General features: G+C 34.9%; 1 protein-coding gene across 1 annotated transcript in view; it reads right to left on the reverse strand.

Moving 5' to 3' along the window:
* LOC114362786 (Tyrosine-protein kinase Src42A) overlaps positions 1-7,728 on the reverse strand; it is a 58,417-nt gene extending 50,689 nt beyond the window's left edge. The window contains exon 1 of the mRNA XM_028318316.1: positions 7,140-7,728. Within this exon, the coding sequence (XP_028174117.1) occupies positions 7,140-7,504 (365 nt within the window). The 5' untranslated portion in view covers positions 7,505-7,728. The remainder of the gene's footprint in view (positions 1-7,139) is intronic.
* Between the last annotated feature and the right edge of the window lie 5,205 nt (positions 7,729-12,933).

Genomic DNA, 12,933 nt, shown 5'->3' on the forward strand with positions numbered 1-12,933 from the left:
GGATTAAATTAACGACGCATTAAACCTCGTTGAAAACCCTTTTGTTTAAGTAAGGAGCATGTTAATAAATACTTTGAGGTACGTGTCGCCTGTCCTTCACGAATCATTAGCCGCGCTGAAAGGGTATCGGATGGTGTGCTGGCTCGGCTGAGCGTCACAAGGCACACAATGCCAAGGCTGTGGTTATGCACAATGTTAAGTTCATGCAGTGTGAACGCCGCAAAGTTTTCATTTACTAAGTCGTCATTTTTTCCATTTCTTATCTTTTTCCATTGTCAGCAGGGGCAACGAGCTTGATGGTAAGCGATCACTAAACAGACATGATCAAAATTGTTTTCCTGTTGTGCATAATCTAGGATTTGATCTGGTAGAATCCGAATAAGTTCAGACGAATGGCCAAAGCATGACTCTACTGGACTCTACAATCTCTGCACATTACACTTAAATCGTATTAATCATTCCGTCTGAAATCCTCTTTGTGTACTAGCTTGATTTTGATTACGTTAAATTATGACCAAAATTTTCCCATACACATAATTCATGATTACAACATATTATTGAGACGCATATCTGCACCGTTATCTTACGCTTAATCCGTTATATAAAGATTGACAATATATGATTTATATCCGTAAATAAATAATTCATGAGAAAAAATATTATCGCAGACAAAATTGACAACAGACGGCGCCAGACGCCCGAACGAGATTCCAAAGGAGGAAGTGCATTTGACACACGCTTTAATGAATATTCAGTGGGCTCGGCAAAATCACGGTAGGTAGTGATGATAAATCGAGGAAGGGTCACCTGGTATTAAACTGATATTAGTTTTGTGTCGAGCTGTATCGAGTGACGATCTGTCACGCGGCGGTATCGCGGTTCGATGCGGTCGGCACCTACTTTCGCTCGCAAATTTTTTCAATAGGTACACCGTCGTATTACGCAACGCACAGAAGCGTAGTAAACGTTTGTAATTATTATTGTAATAGCGTTCTAATCTGAACGAGGTGTAAGTGGCCGGGGCGTGACGTGAAAGCGTGGCGGCCATCTCGGGCGGCGGCGAAGCCTAATTTTTAGTATTCAAATCCGTCCGTCGGTGATAAAATCTCAAACATCTGAGAATGAGCAGCATTGGGATTCTAAGGACGAGACCGAATTAAAATTATGAAGATTTTGCTCCAGAATTCATTTGTGGCCATTGTTGCAGAGGACAATGCAAAATTCCTCATTAGAATTGTATTAGCTATTGGATTGGATGAATTTCACATTTCAGTAATGACATGACTTAGGATTTTGATATTTTTCTTGAGACTAGTGGTTTTATTGCGTATAGAGGCAAATCAGTTGAGTTGATAGGACTGCTCGATAATCCGGCGACCTTACGTTGTAGGAGGTGTATTTGGTATCAAAATACTTTGTAGGTACTATCGATCCAGGATTACCCTTTGCCCTTAATGCTGAAAGGGTTGAAAGGTAATGAGGCAGACACCAACTTTGTATGAAGGCAATAAAGGTTACATTTGCTTGCCCTAATCCTGTATATAGCCGAGCCGTGTGGCCCAGAATCACTGATCCAGAGAATCTATTCTCATGTCTATTCTGGGAATCCGGGAGCACTTTGTATTCGGAATTAGGTTGGTTACCCTAACTCTTAAATTAACGGACGACCAATAAAATGTTTTGTTCGTCCAGAAAAATCTGTAAGTTATTATGAATTTTGAATCAATAAACATTAGGATTTTTTTTTCTGTACTGTATAAAGTCGATTGAAGATTAGAAATGTCAATTCAGACTGGGCGATTTGGTAATATTAATCTAGAGACCGCTCCGTGCTCAGGTAGAAATGAAAGGACACAAAAAACACAATGGCTCGAAAGAAGTGCACTATTTGCATTCACGGTCTCTACTAAGAAATTATAATCAAAGTTATTTTTAATAACGAAACTTGTAGGTAAAAATTAAGAGAATTCCTGTGATATCGTGTATGGCCAAGAAACAAAAGCTTTTTAGAGATGTACATAAGGCTTTCTTGAATTTATCTCTAACTTGGTAAATAGTTTTAAGGGAAATGTGGTGTTTATAGTCACCTAAAAGTAACGAGCCTCAACCTAGTGGCCTAAAGAAATGCCATTTAACGGCAATGAAAGACTCGCCTTTGAATTAGTACATGACACGGATACAAGGCAATCCAACACAGACTAGCAGTTGAAGTAAATTCCAAATTGAAGTCAAGTTAACAGTCAGTTGAGTGAACTAAACAAAAACGCAGGTAGTAATAAACCACAAAACGAGGACGTTAGTGCAATCTGTTAGGTAATAATAAATAACTATTTTTTATTAACCTGAGAGAAGACCTGGGAAAGGTGCATAGATAGGTTATCTTAAAGGGTGAAAACGGGATGAAGGTTTGTAAAGGGAAAATGACCTACAAGAAAATAAAGAATGTTAGAATAATTTCCTTTGTTCATGCAGGAAAATCCGCAGGCTTGTACAATGTACATACATACATTAGACATTTAGGGGGTGACGAAAAGATAAGGATATAATCAACTTAAAAGCTTGGTTGCGTGTTGTACGGTTTATTGTGTACTAACACTAGGTAGGTATATCAAATGATAATGACAGGAATTTTTTTTTCCTTTTTCTAATCTGCTACTTGGCAATCCGTTTCCGTGAAACAATAATCCAATAATCTGTCTGATTCCAATCCGGTTTTTGAGGCGTTCAGTAAGAGACTAGTCCAGTGAGTCATCTCTTATTCTTTCACTGCGAATCTTTTCGCTAGGTTTTGAATGCTATGTCTCTTCAGTCTAGAAAAGTGGAGACTGCCAGTTCCATGCAGTTGAGACGCGAGTTCGTTTCTGTGACTATCCAGTCTCAGTTGGTAACTTTACTGTAACTTTTCAATTTGCTGTTTCACTGTATCCAGCTTTATATCCATGTACATAATCTTGTTACTGACATAGGGAGGTATGTTAAATAGCAGGAATAAAACATATTCTACAAACTACTGTGCAGTCGAAAAAAAAACTTTGTTTAAATAAAATCTTATGGACATAAGGGTAACTTAATTGGTCACATCGATAATTTCCATAGGAAATGTGTGATATTTGTGTAGAACAATACGCACATTCGTGTTAAGTTTGCAGTGTTAACATAGTGAGTGCATGAATTGTGATAATGCTTACATTCCACTGAACTTTCACTGCCGCACTAATGAAACCAAACTTCACTCGTCTTCAATTTGTTATTAGTGACGTCATGTATTAGGCGATCGGACTTTAAAGATCAATTTCAAGAAAATATTATTTTTGGATATCATACTAAATCTTTTGATGGCGATTCGAATACGCAAACAATTCGAAGTCGAAAGTTTTTCGTGCTAGAGGCACTGGACTCAAAGTCCGGTATTAAATACTAGGCCATACAGTCGACCTAGTTAAAATATTTTTTATTGTTATAAACATTTACAAAATTACTTGATATAGGCAAAAATTTGTCCATCCAGTCTGTGCTAAACGATTTGGGTCGCGAGAATATTAATCACTAAAAGCCACAATTACATACCCGGTTCCCGCAATGGCGCGTTAATCGCGATCAATTTGTTTGTATTTTTTAGAATTTTTATCGTCAACAACACCGAGTTACAGAGCGCTGTTAGGAAGCACCACCCCTGGGAGAGCTAATGGATTTAAAGCCACATAAACAAACTGATACTCGCGCACGATAGTTTGACTCAACAATAACGGGGGAGGAGTCAGAATAATAGGAACTACGAACAAAATTGAGAACGTTTAACCATGTGGGAAAATTGTGTTCATGGTGGTACATCAGCCCAATAGTCAAATCATTGCTCCAATAGTGAAGGACATTCTTTTTGAGTGTAAAAATATTGGCACTTGGTAACCCTGCTAAAAACAGTAAAATAAATTATGTTATAAACATTTCTACTAAATGTTTGACCTAGACATACATTACTACATACTTAGTCTTACATACTTCCAGTGTGTAGTGTAAGATTTACACTGAAAGAAGAGTGAAGTAGTTAAGCCCAGGCAATCTTTGTCTAGGTTGAAAAATATTTGCAAAACGATTTCAGCGATTAATGTTGAAATAACAAGGAAGTTTTGCAAATTATAAAATATTTCATTGCCTTATCATCAAATGCTGACAAAGATAAAAAACAATATGTAAGAAATTAATAAAATTGTCTAAAATTTGATTAACTATTACCCACATTGATGTCCCTTATGAAAACAACAATAGTAGAAAGTAAAATGAAATGAAATTATTATCTATTAGTAGGTAGTTATTTAAATTAATCATTAAAATATAGTCACTCACACTCACAGAGAGCATTTCAGATTATTTCCGGTAATTTAACACTAGAGTGCTCGCGCGGGTGACATATGTCACCCAGGGTGTAAAATTTGTAAATATTTTTTCAAGGTATCGAGCTACAGTGCTGCCTTCTCATGTATTCTTCGAGCATGTATTGTCGCACATTTTAGTAGTAACGCCATCTTGCTAGACGCATCAACGTGAGTGCAGAAAACATTTAAAGTGTTTGGGTGACGCATGTCCCCCGCGCGAGCACTTGAGGAATTGTTTGATCCCCTATCGTCGCGGTTTAAAATCAAGTTTACTTTCATGTAAGCTCAAAGTTATAATATTTAACCATTTTTTAAACATTTACAATAATTATATTGTTTTATAAGCATAAACTGATGCAAGAAACTAGTTGTTTTAGATTGTAGGCAATGTAGTAATAACTTACCTAGGACTATAAAATTAAAACCCAGGATTCTTCTGGGCTTGGGAGAACACCAACTAGCACAAAACTTGCCAGTATTGTGGCAAAGGACGATGTGTTTATAGCACAAGAGCAAGAAATCGAATCACTCGTAAGCAAATGTAACAAGTGGAATAGGCGTTTTTGTCCAGATCATCAAATCATATCGTGCCCGAGTTGTGATCAAAATATCAAAGAATAAGATCAATCTGTTGATTAACTTTCTAATTAGGTGATATTTTTGCCAAAATAACGGGTCAAACGACTATTTAAACTACTTTGGTCTCTTCGACTCTAAAATATTTGAAAAATATTGAAGTATTTCTTTTGGTTTTTAATAAGAGTTCATGAAATAATTTCTCACTTTTTTAAAATTATTTAGTAAGAAATATAGTTGATGTTTAATATTATAAATTGTTTTACTTGTATTAAATAAGATAATCAAAAATAAACCCATATCATAATGGGGGACATATGTCACCCGCGCGAGCACTCTAGGAGTATTTAGGGGCGCGAGCACTCTAGTGTTAAGATAACATTGTAAATATTTTTCAGCAACAATTTTATCACTGAAAGTGAGTCATTAGCACAAACATAATGATAAAAGTATTTTCCTTATATTAAATTGTTGTCATTATTCATAAGTGGTGATATTGTCCTATTAAACGTACAGTAGTAATTTGCATTAGGCATCAATTATTTCTACCCATTGAAACATATCAAGTGTGCTATTATAATAGTAACTTGTTACTACCATGGGTTATTAATTAATCGTTGTTTACTACGTAGTCATAATATCACCTGCTTTTCCATGTGACTTAATATGTTGATTAGAACATATTATTTTATCTGAATTTGTTTAGCTACGATTAATATAATTGAGCCACTGAGTCACCAAATCAATTAATAATATTTTATGAACATCACTCTTATTTAAACTAGAAAATCTATTATGTTTTGCTGCCAAAGACATTTGATATCTGTTGTTGGCTAAAATTAATAACTTCTACTATCGTCTACTATCAGCCTACAAATCAAGATTTTGCAGATGAACTTAATGTATGTTTTATTTTTAACCACATCGGAGAAGCCCTTGGCCTCACCTGGAAAGTGAAAAGTCTGCTTAAAAGTGTGCTATCTAGCCTAACTAAAATTTACTTATTTTGTAACAGGTTCATGTTTGGTTGTACGCCAAAGCCAGCAACTCTGAACACAAATTATTTTATGTAAAAGAACCAAGACCCATTTTTGGACGTCAATCATTGTTTGGCTAAAATTAATAACTTCTACTATCGTCTACTATCAGCCTACAAATCAAGATTTTGCAGATGAACTTAATGTATGTTTTATTTTTAACCACATTGGAGAAGCCTCACCTGGAAAGTGAAAAGTCTGCTTAAAAGTGTGCTATCTAGCCTAACTAAAATTTATTAATTTTGTAACAGGTTCATGTTTGGTTGTACGCCAAAGCCAGCAACTCTGAACACAAATTATTTAATGTAAAAGAACCAAGACCCATTTTTGGACATCAATCATTGTTTGGCTAAAATTAATAACTTCTACTATCGTCTACTATCAGCCTACAAATCAAGATTTTGCAGATGAACTTAATGTATGTTTTATTTTTAACCACATTGGAGAAGCCTCACCTGGAAAGTGAAAAGTCTGCTTAAAAGTGTGCTATCTAGCCTAACTAAAATTTACTAATTTTGTAACAGGTTCATGTTTGGTTGTACGCCAGAGCCAGCAACTCGGAACACAAATTATTTTATGTAAAAGAACCAAGACCCATATTTGGACGTCAATCATTAAATCTTCAAGCCCTGCGAATCTAGACATAACAGACATCAATTGTTATGTGATCTAATGTGACCGCTTCGGGATTGATGGGTTAAGTGAGAATCACTCAAGATGGTGGCCATTGCAAACATTTTAATCAAGGACATTAAAATATTTAGGGTTAAAAGTGGAGAGCAAAATTTATTCAGTTGGTAGCTTGTCTACGGGAAGGAAGGGAAGAAGAATTTCTTTAGTATACCTACATCCCTTATAAGGCTATAAAGTACCGATTCAAAGGGGAATATTGGGACGAACAACAAATAAAATCTTCAAAATTCATAGATTAATCAAGCAAAATCAAATGAAGGACAAGATTAAAGTCGATTTTTACAAATTGTATGCAATAATAAAGTAATTAACCAATAATGTACACAAACAAAACAGCTGTTCGTATAGACCTCATTGTTTTAAAGATAATAGCTGCTATAAAAACATACAAAGGAAAAGAAATCGTACAGGAACCGCTCACTATCGAAACGGTTGCATAAAAACAGATAGGGTTACTCACGGTTCGGCTTCTATGGACTGCAGGCGAGCGACATAGTTCGACGGAATGTAGCCTTCTTGTTTGGTCTTCTTGCTCCTAGCTAGCCACCAATCTCCTTGAGTATCATTTAGGATTTCTAAATGCTCGCCTTTTCTAAAACTAAGGTCTTCGTCGGTCCTAGCATCGTAATCATACAAGGCGACAAATATACGGGTGGGAGGCACCTCGCTAGTGTCCGTGCTTTGATTCACAGTCGATCTTATTGGATCAGGGGGTGGTGTTGGCACTGGCGTCTGGAATGGTCGAGCATCTTCCTCGTGAGGGTTTGCTCGTTCGTTCTTACTTTTAGAATCTTTCTCTCCAGTGCTGCTGAAACAATTCCCCATTTTCTCTTTACAAGGTGAGACTGGTTCCACTAGTTTTATGTCAAATCACACACTTGTACGTATATAAACCAATGTTCAAAGTTTTTATGCATATAAACATTTTATTTTGTCACATAAACGTCAATAAATTGAAACGAATAATCTATTTTTATGGTAAACAAAGAAAATAAAATCCTGATTGAACATCACTGGAGTCGGCCATTTTAATACACCATAGACAAACAGTTTAGCTTTCACAGATAATATAACAATCAAGGAGGTCGACTATGGTTTTTACACTTTCATTTTAATTTAAAATTATAATTTTACTTTGTATTGCGTTAATACTGATCAAAGATAAATCAACTGCGATAACAGCAATGTGTAATAAACAATCTATTTTATAGATACTTTTCACTACTTTCCAAAATATTCATTTCCAATCACAATGTAGTAGTGCGACATCTATTGATGATAAGTAAAACTACATGAAGTCTACATACACGAGCGACAAAAACAAAGCATGCATAAATGTAGCATATAGTTAACTGGAGCTATACTAGATGGCGTTATTTAGTCAGACTTAAAATGCATTGGACCTTTTTTGACGTTCATCATCATCATCATAATCATTTCAGCCACAGGACGTCCACTGCTGAACATAGGCCTCCCCCAATGACTTCCACATCGCACGGTTGAGGTCGTCGGTCCGCCTATTAACGTTATCGCTTGGAAAAGTTAGCTGAACGAGAAAAAAGTATCTATCAGCTTCAAAAATTGGCCAGAAAGTTCGAGTAAAATGCTAAAAATCTGTCCTTCTAGACTTCTAGACCATTGGTTCCCAAAGCAAACCTTTAATGTTCAGAAATCTAGACAAAGTAGGACAAACAAAGACAAAGACTAACATTTATGACAAATATAACGTGGTCGTTTCACTCAGTGAGGGAAGTAGTAGTAGCAGACAGAGGTAGTTTCATAAAATAGGAACATAACAGGGTCTCTTACTATCTTCCCCCAACAGGCTCCGCCTCCCTCTGAACGTTTCCAAGAGCGAGCTTAGAGTAGCATTTTACCTTTTTAAAGATATCTATTGAGCCAACCTGAAAAATCTTTTGCCGTTTTTTTACAGCGCAATTATTAGTCTTATAGAATGAGCCTAGATGCATAGTTAATTTTTAACCAACCATAACCTAAACCAGTGTTTCTTAATCTGTGGTCCACGTATCCCTGGGGGTAAGTTCAGGCTTTTAAATCCAGAATTGTTATATTCTGTAATATTGACCGAAACGCATAATATGAGAAAAAATGCATTCCTGAGGGTACCTATTCGCTGGGTGCGAAGTACTAGGTGGGGGGGACATAATCTATCGCAGCGCTCATGGTGGTCAAAAGTAGAAATAATGTTAGCTCTGTCATCAGATGTATCTGTCAATGGCAAAGCGATTCTACATAATACATTTTAATATCATTAATTAATCGCATGAAAAGGGTCCTACTGGGAACTTAAATAAAAGAGTGGACTGTATTTCGATAGGGCTGTTTTAATAGCCGTTTACAATTTGGAAATAACTAAACTATACAACGTGGTAGTACAAAAATGAGTCACAGTAGTTGTTGTGCACAGATGTTTGCCTTATGATGAGAGCGTGAATTATTGAACTCTGCCCTTGTTTTGTTCTTAATTCTTCTACATCTCGGACTTGTCCAGCCAATACCAACAACTTTCCTTTAAATACGGTTTGTGGTTGGAATTTGATATTGTAACTCTCACAAACCCGGTCTTCAAAACGATACTCATTTCGATCTGAAAACGATATTTAATTTATTACTAGCGATACAGAAACATTTAAATATATTTACTGTTATATAATGAAACCGTTAAAGTAGCTTTTTCTTTTTGTTTTACTGTAAAACTACAACTATAAATGAAGTAAACAAACCCTGACACAATCAAAATTAAACCCACTTTTTGGACTTACCTCATTTGATTTGAATGACCAAAATGATTTCAAAACCTTTTTTCCACCCAAATCGTGGTATTACAACAATTTATTAGTTGAAAATATTTGTTATTTTTTCATTTCGATATTTTTTCACAAATATACGACCTAAATGTCAATGTGACAGAGCCCACAAAGTTGTGGACGCTAGTTGGCGCTGTAATCGTGCACGGAGCCAATACTCAGCCATAGCTATGGGTCATTTAACAATCAAAAATAAATCTAATCGCTAAGTAATTACTAAGTAATTTTAAGTAAAATTTTACTTAAAAATAAAAGCCACCAAAAGTCTCGTACAACCCGGAATTCATTGCTACTTTTTTATTAAGGACCCTTAAAATTGTGCTTGATTTCCTAAGGAGTCCGTGGACAAGAAAGGTAAAGAAACGCTAGCCTATACTGTAATCTCAGGAAATTCTAAAGATTCCTAAATCTTTAGTCACCCCGGCCGGAATCTCCCAAGTAACACAAAACACAATTATAAGAAGCGTACAACAGCATGAACCTACGTGCAGAGCAGTATATAAGCAGCATATGTAGCACTATATCAGCCGTATAAAAGTCTATAAGTGTCTTGTAAGCGCAATTTGGGCCCCAAATAATACGGCTTTGAGCATTATTAAATATTATTAGTGCTGCTAACCAGCGCTTATAATGTTATTGAAGACAGACATTAGTAAAGTTGTTAGACAGCATATTCTAATGTAAAAAGCATTTTATTAGATGTTAGTACAGCTTTGAAACAGCTTTCAGAATTACAATGCCAAAGTTACGTTTTATTCTAAGGCTGAACGTTTTATTTTGTTTGTTTGAAAGTATTCGAAAAAACTTATCGCATTTTATTGTCCGATTTGATTATTTTTCGTTTAGAGTATTGCAGTGCAATGGTGTTGTGAGGAGATGTTTTAATGTCTTTGTTTAAAATAATTTATCATAAGGTAAGTATCATATTTTTTTGTTTCAAGAATGAAAATGAGCTGGGAGTATTAGTCTTATGTGAAAATATATATATGTTTGTGGTTTATAATTCACGCGCCCTCACAGAAATCCTTTTTTTAATAAAATAGGGACAAATTTAGAATCGACATATGACACTTTTTGTGATTTTTTTAACGATTTGATTAATTTTAACTTATAAAATTGCTTCTATCGATACTCCGCTTGTAAGAAAAGGATAATAAGTAGTATTTCATGCATATGTGTATTATAATTTTATTTTCTATGTTAGAGAAAACAGAAAGCAAATGGCGTCAGATAATATTAATGTTTTAAACTTTCAACTAGTGTCTTTTAATGTTGTCAGTCTTATTATAGTAAAAAGAAAATGGTTAAGTCATTCAACCTACATATAAAATATCTAAGTGATATCTTTAGCATTACTGTAACACTTTTTAGGTATGTTATAATGTTCATTAGGTTTAAACGTCATAAAAATGGATTGCTTTAGTGTTAATCAGGGTACCGAAACAATAATTTAGAATCCTTTAATCACGTCATGATCCCCTACTCCACGTCTTTCAATTTTATCTGTCTCCAATTAGGTAGGTACCTAGTTTGACAAGTGTTAAGTATAAAATCATTATCACTACAAATGTAATTTGTAATGAAACACGATATAGCTACCTATCTTATTTTTCGCTCATTGTAATAGTAATAATTTAAAGGAACTTTTTGTAACTAGTTAGTAGTGTTGCTGTAGTCGTTTTTTTAAGGGTATGCGTTATACGGGTAATTATTTAGTTTTCAGGTAACTACTTCTCTATTAAGTCATAAATAAGCTTATTTGTTTTTTTTTCAGATGCCTTTTAAAATAGTGCAAACGACCGAAAGGGATGAAGGAATGTTCTACGGAACTTCTTGACTCACACAACAACCGATTGTACTGTATTTTGTGTATGAGGTGTATCATTTTTTGGAACACGTTTTGCATTTCTTAAACCAAATATAAAGTTTGAATATTCCGTCTTTATCTTTCTCTTTACTCCACCTGTTCTCTTAGGCTGAGTTGCACCACCTAACTTTGACCGTAACTATGACGATAACCGATGTTTTTTGTATGGGGTTTGACAGATTTTTGACGTTTGTTAAAGTAAGTTGGTGCAACCCGGCCTTAAGTCTTTTTCCACTGTTTATTCATGTCAATAACGTGACACGTTCGACATAAATTTTCTAATGAATATACAGGACCTACTAACGCACAAATGAATATAATCATACGGCTCGTGGTTTTATGGCCAAATTATGACCTAAAGTAATAAAATATTTTTTTTATTTATCTAAATAGTGCTAAAAGCTTTAAAGTAACAATAAAATAAGAAGATAACAGAGCTAAAACTTTAGTAAATGTTTGGCTAATGCTGAGCAGTAAATAAGCATAAGAAAAGATCATAAAAATGCGTTCAATCTGTAAAATGTGTTAATATATCTGAATGCACTATAGAATATTTCGACAACGTTTATTTAATGCATTAGGTTTTCTTATTTACTAATATACGGTTTTAACCTTTGTGTTAGTGTAAATGCTGTTAAAGGTGCTGTATATTAAAAGTAATTAATGTTTTAGTATGATTATAAGCCAATTAACTTAATTTTTTAGACCATATAATAGCTTCATGCATTGTAAATTTTACCGCATTCTACTCAAAAGCATTTAAACTAAGTCAAAACTGATTTAAAGTGATAGTCTGACTTTAAAACGTAAATCAATCTTAACTTCAGTGAATATACAGCTTGCGTGTTACTTGGGCTGCCATTCCCAATTTAATTAAACAAGGATCAGGGAGTTAGGCCAAAGTTTGGATAACACTAATCCGTTCAGGCAGCTCGTTGCAATCGCGATAGGCAGTACAATTTCGAGAGCCCTTGTTATGCCTACTACTGTTTGGGAAATTAGATAGAAGATTGATAAACCATAACTTAATTGTTTAGAACGGACTGCATACGAAAAGTGTTTCAATCATAACATTAGCTCTACATAATTAAATATCAAGCACATAAATGGCTTTTTTGCGCTCTAGTTAGTCCACGTGAAAACCGGTAACTTATTTTATTTTATTACTGTCAATCATTCTAATTCAGTAACTATATAAAGATCTGGTGATTTAAGTGTAAGTATGTGCACTGCTTTATTGTCCTTTATCCACACTGCTCAGCCCTCACAATATTTCATAGCGGTATCAACGAAGGTAAAAAGTAGAGCTTAGGATGTAGATAAGATAGTCTCTACCTTCCGCCACTTTCACTTTTACAATCGCCATAAAGTGCTGTCAAGTGATTTTACCGAAAAACCGGAATTTTGTCGTAAAAAACGCTTTTCGCGACGTTAACTCTGCGAATTTTGGAAAATTCCCGCATGAATATTTACGTTTCGCTTCACGGCGAATGGGTTATGTCAAGGGTTGAAAAAGTGAAGAATTGCGCTATAAAATTTACATGGTGACGCAAACAGCG

Source organism: Ostrinia furnacalis, unplaced genomic scaffold (assembly GCF_004193835.3).
Source record: "Ostrinia furnacalis isolate ACB-3 unplaced genomic scaffold, ASM419383v2 OfSCF6732, whole genome shotgun sequence".
Lineage (NCBI taxonomy): Eukaryota > Metazoa > Arthropoda > Insecta > Lepidoptera > Crambidae > Ostrinia > Ostrinia furnacalis.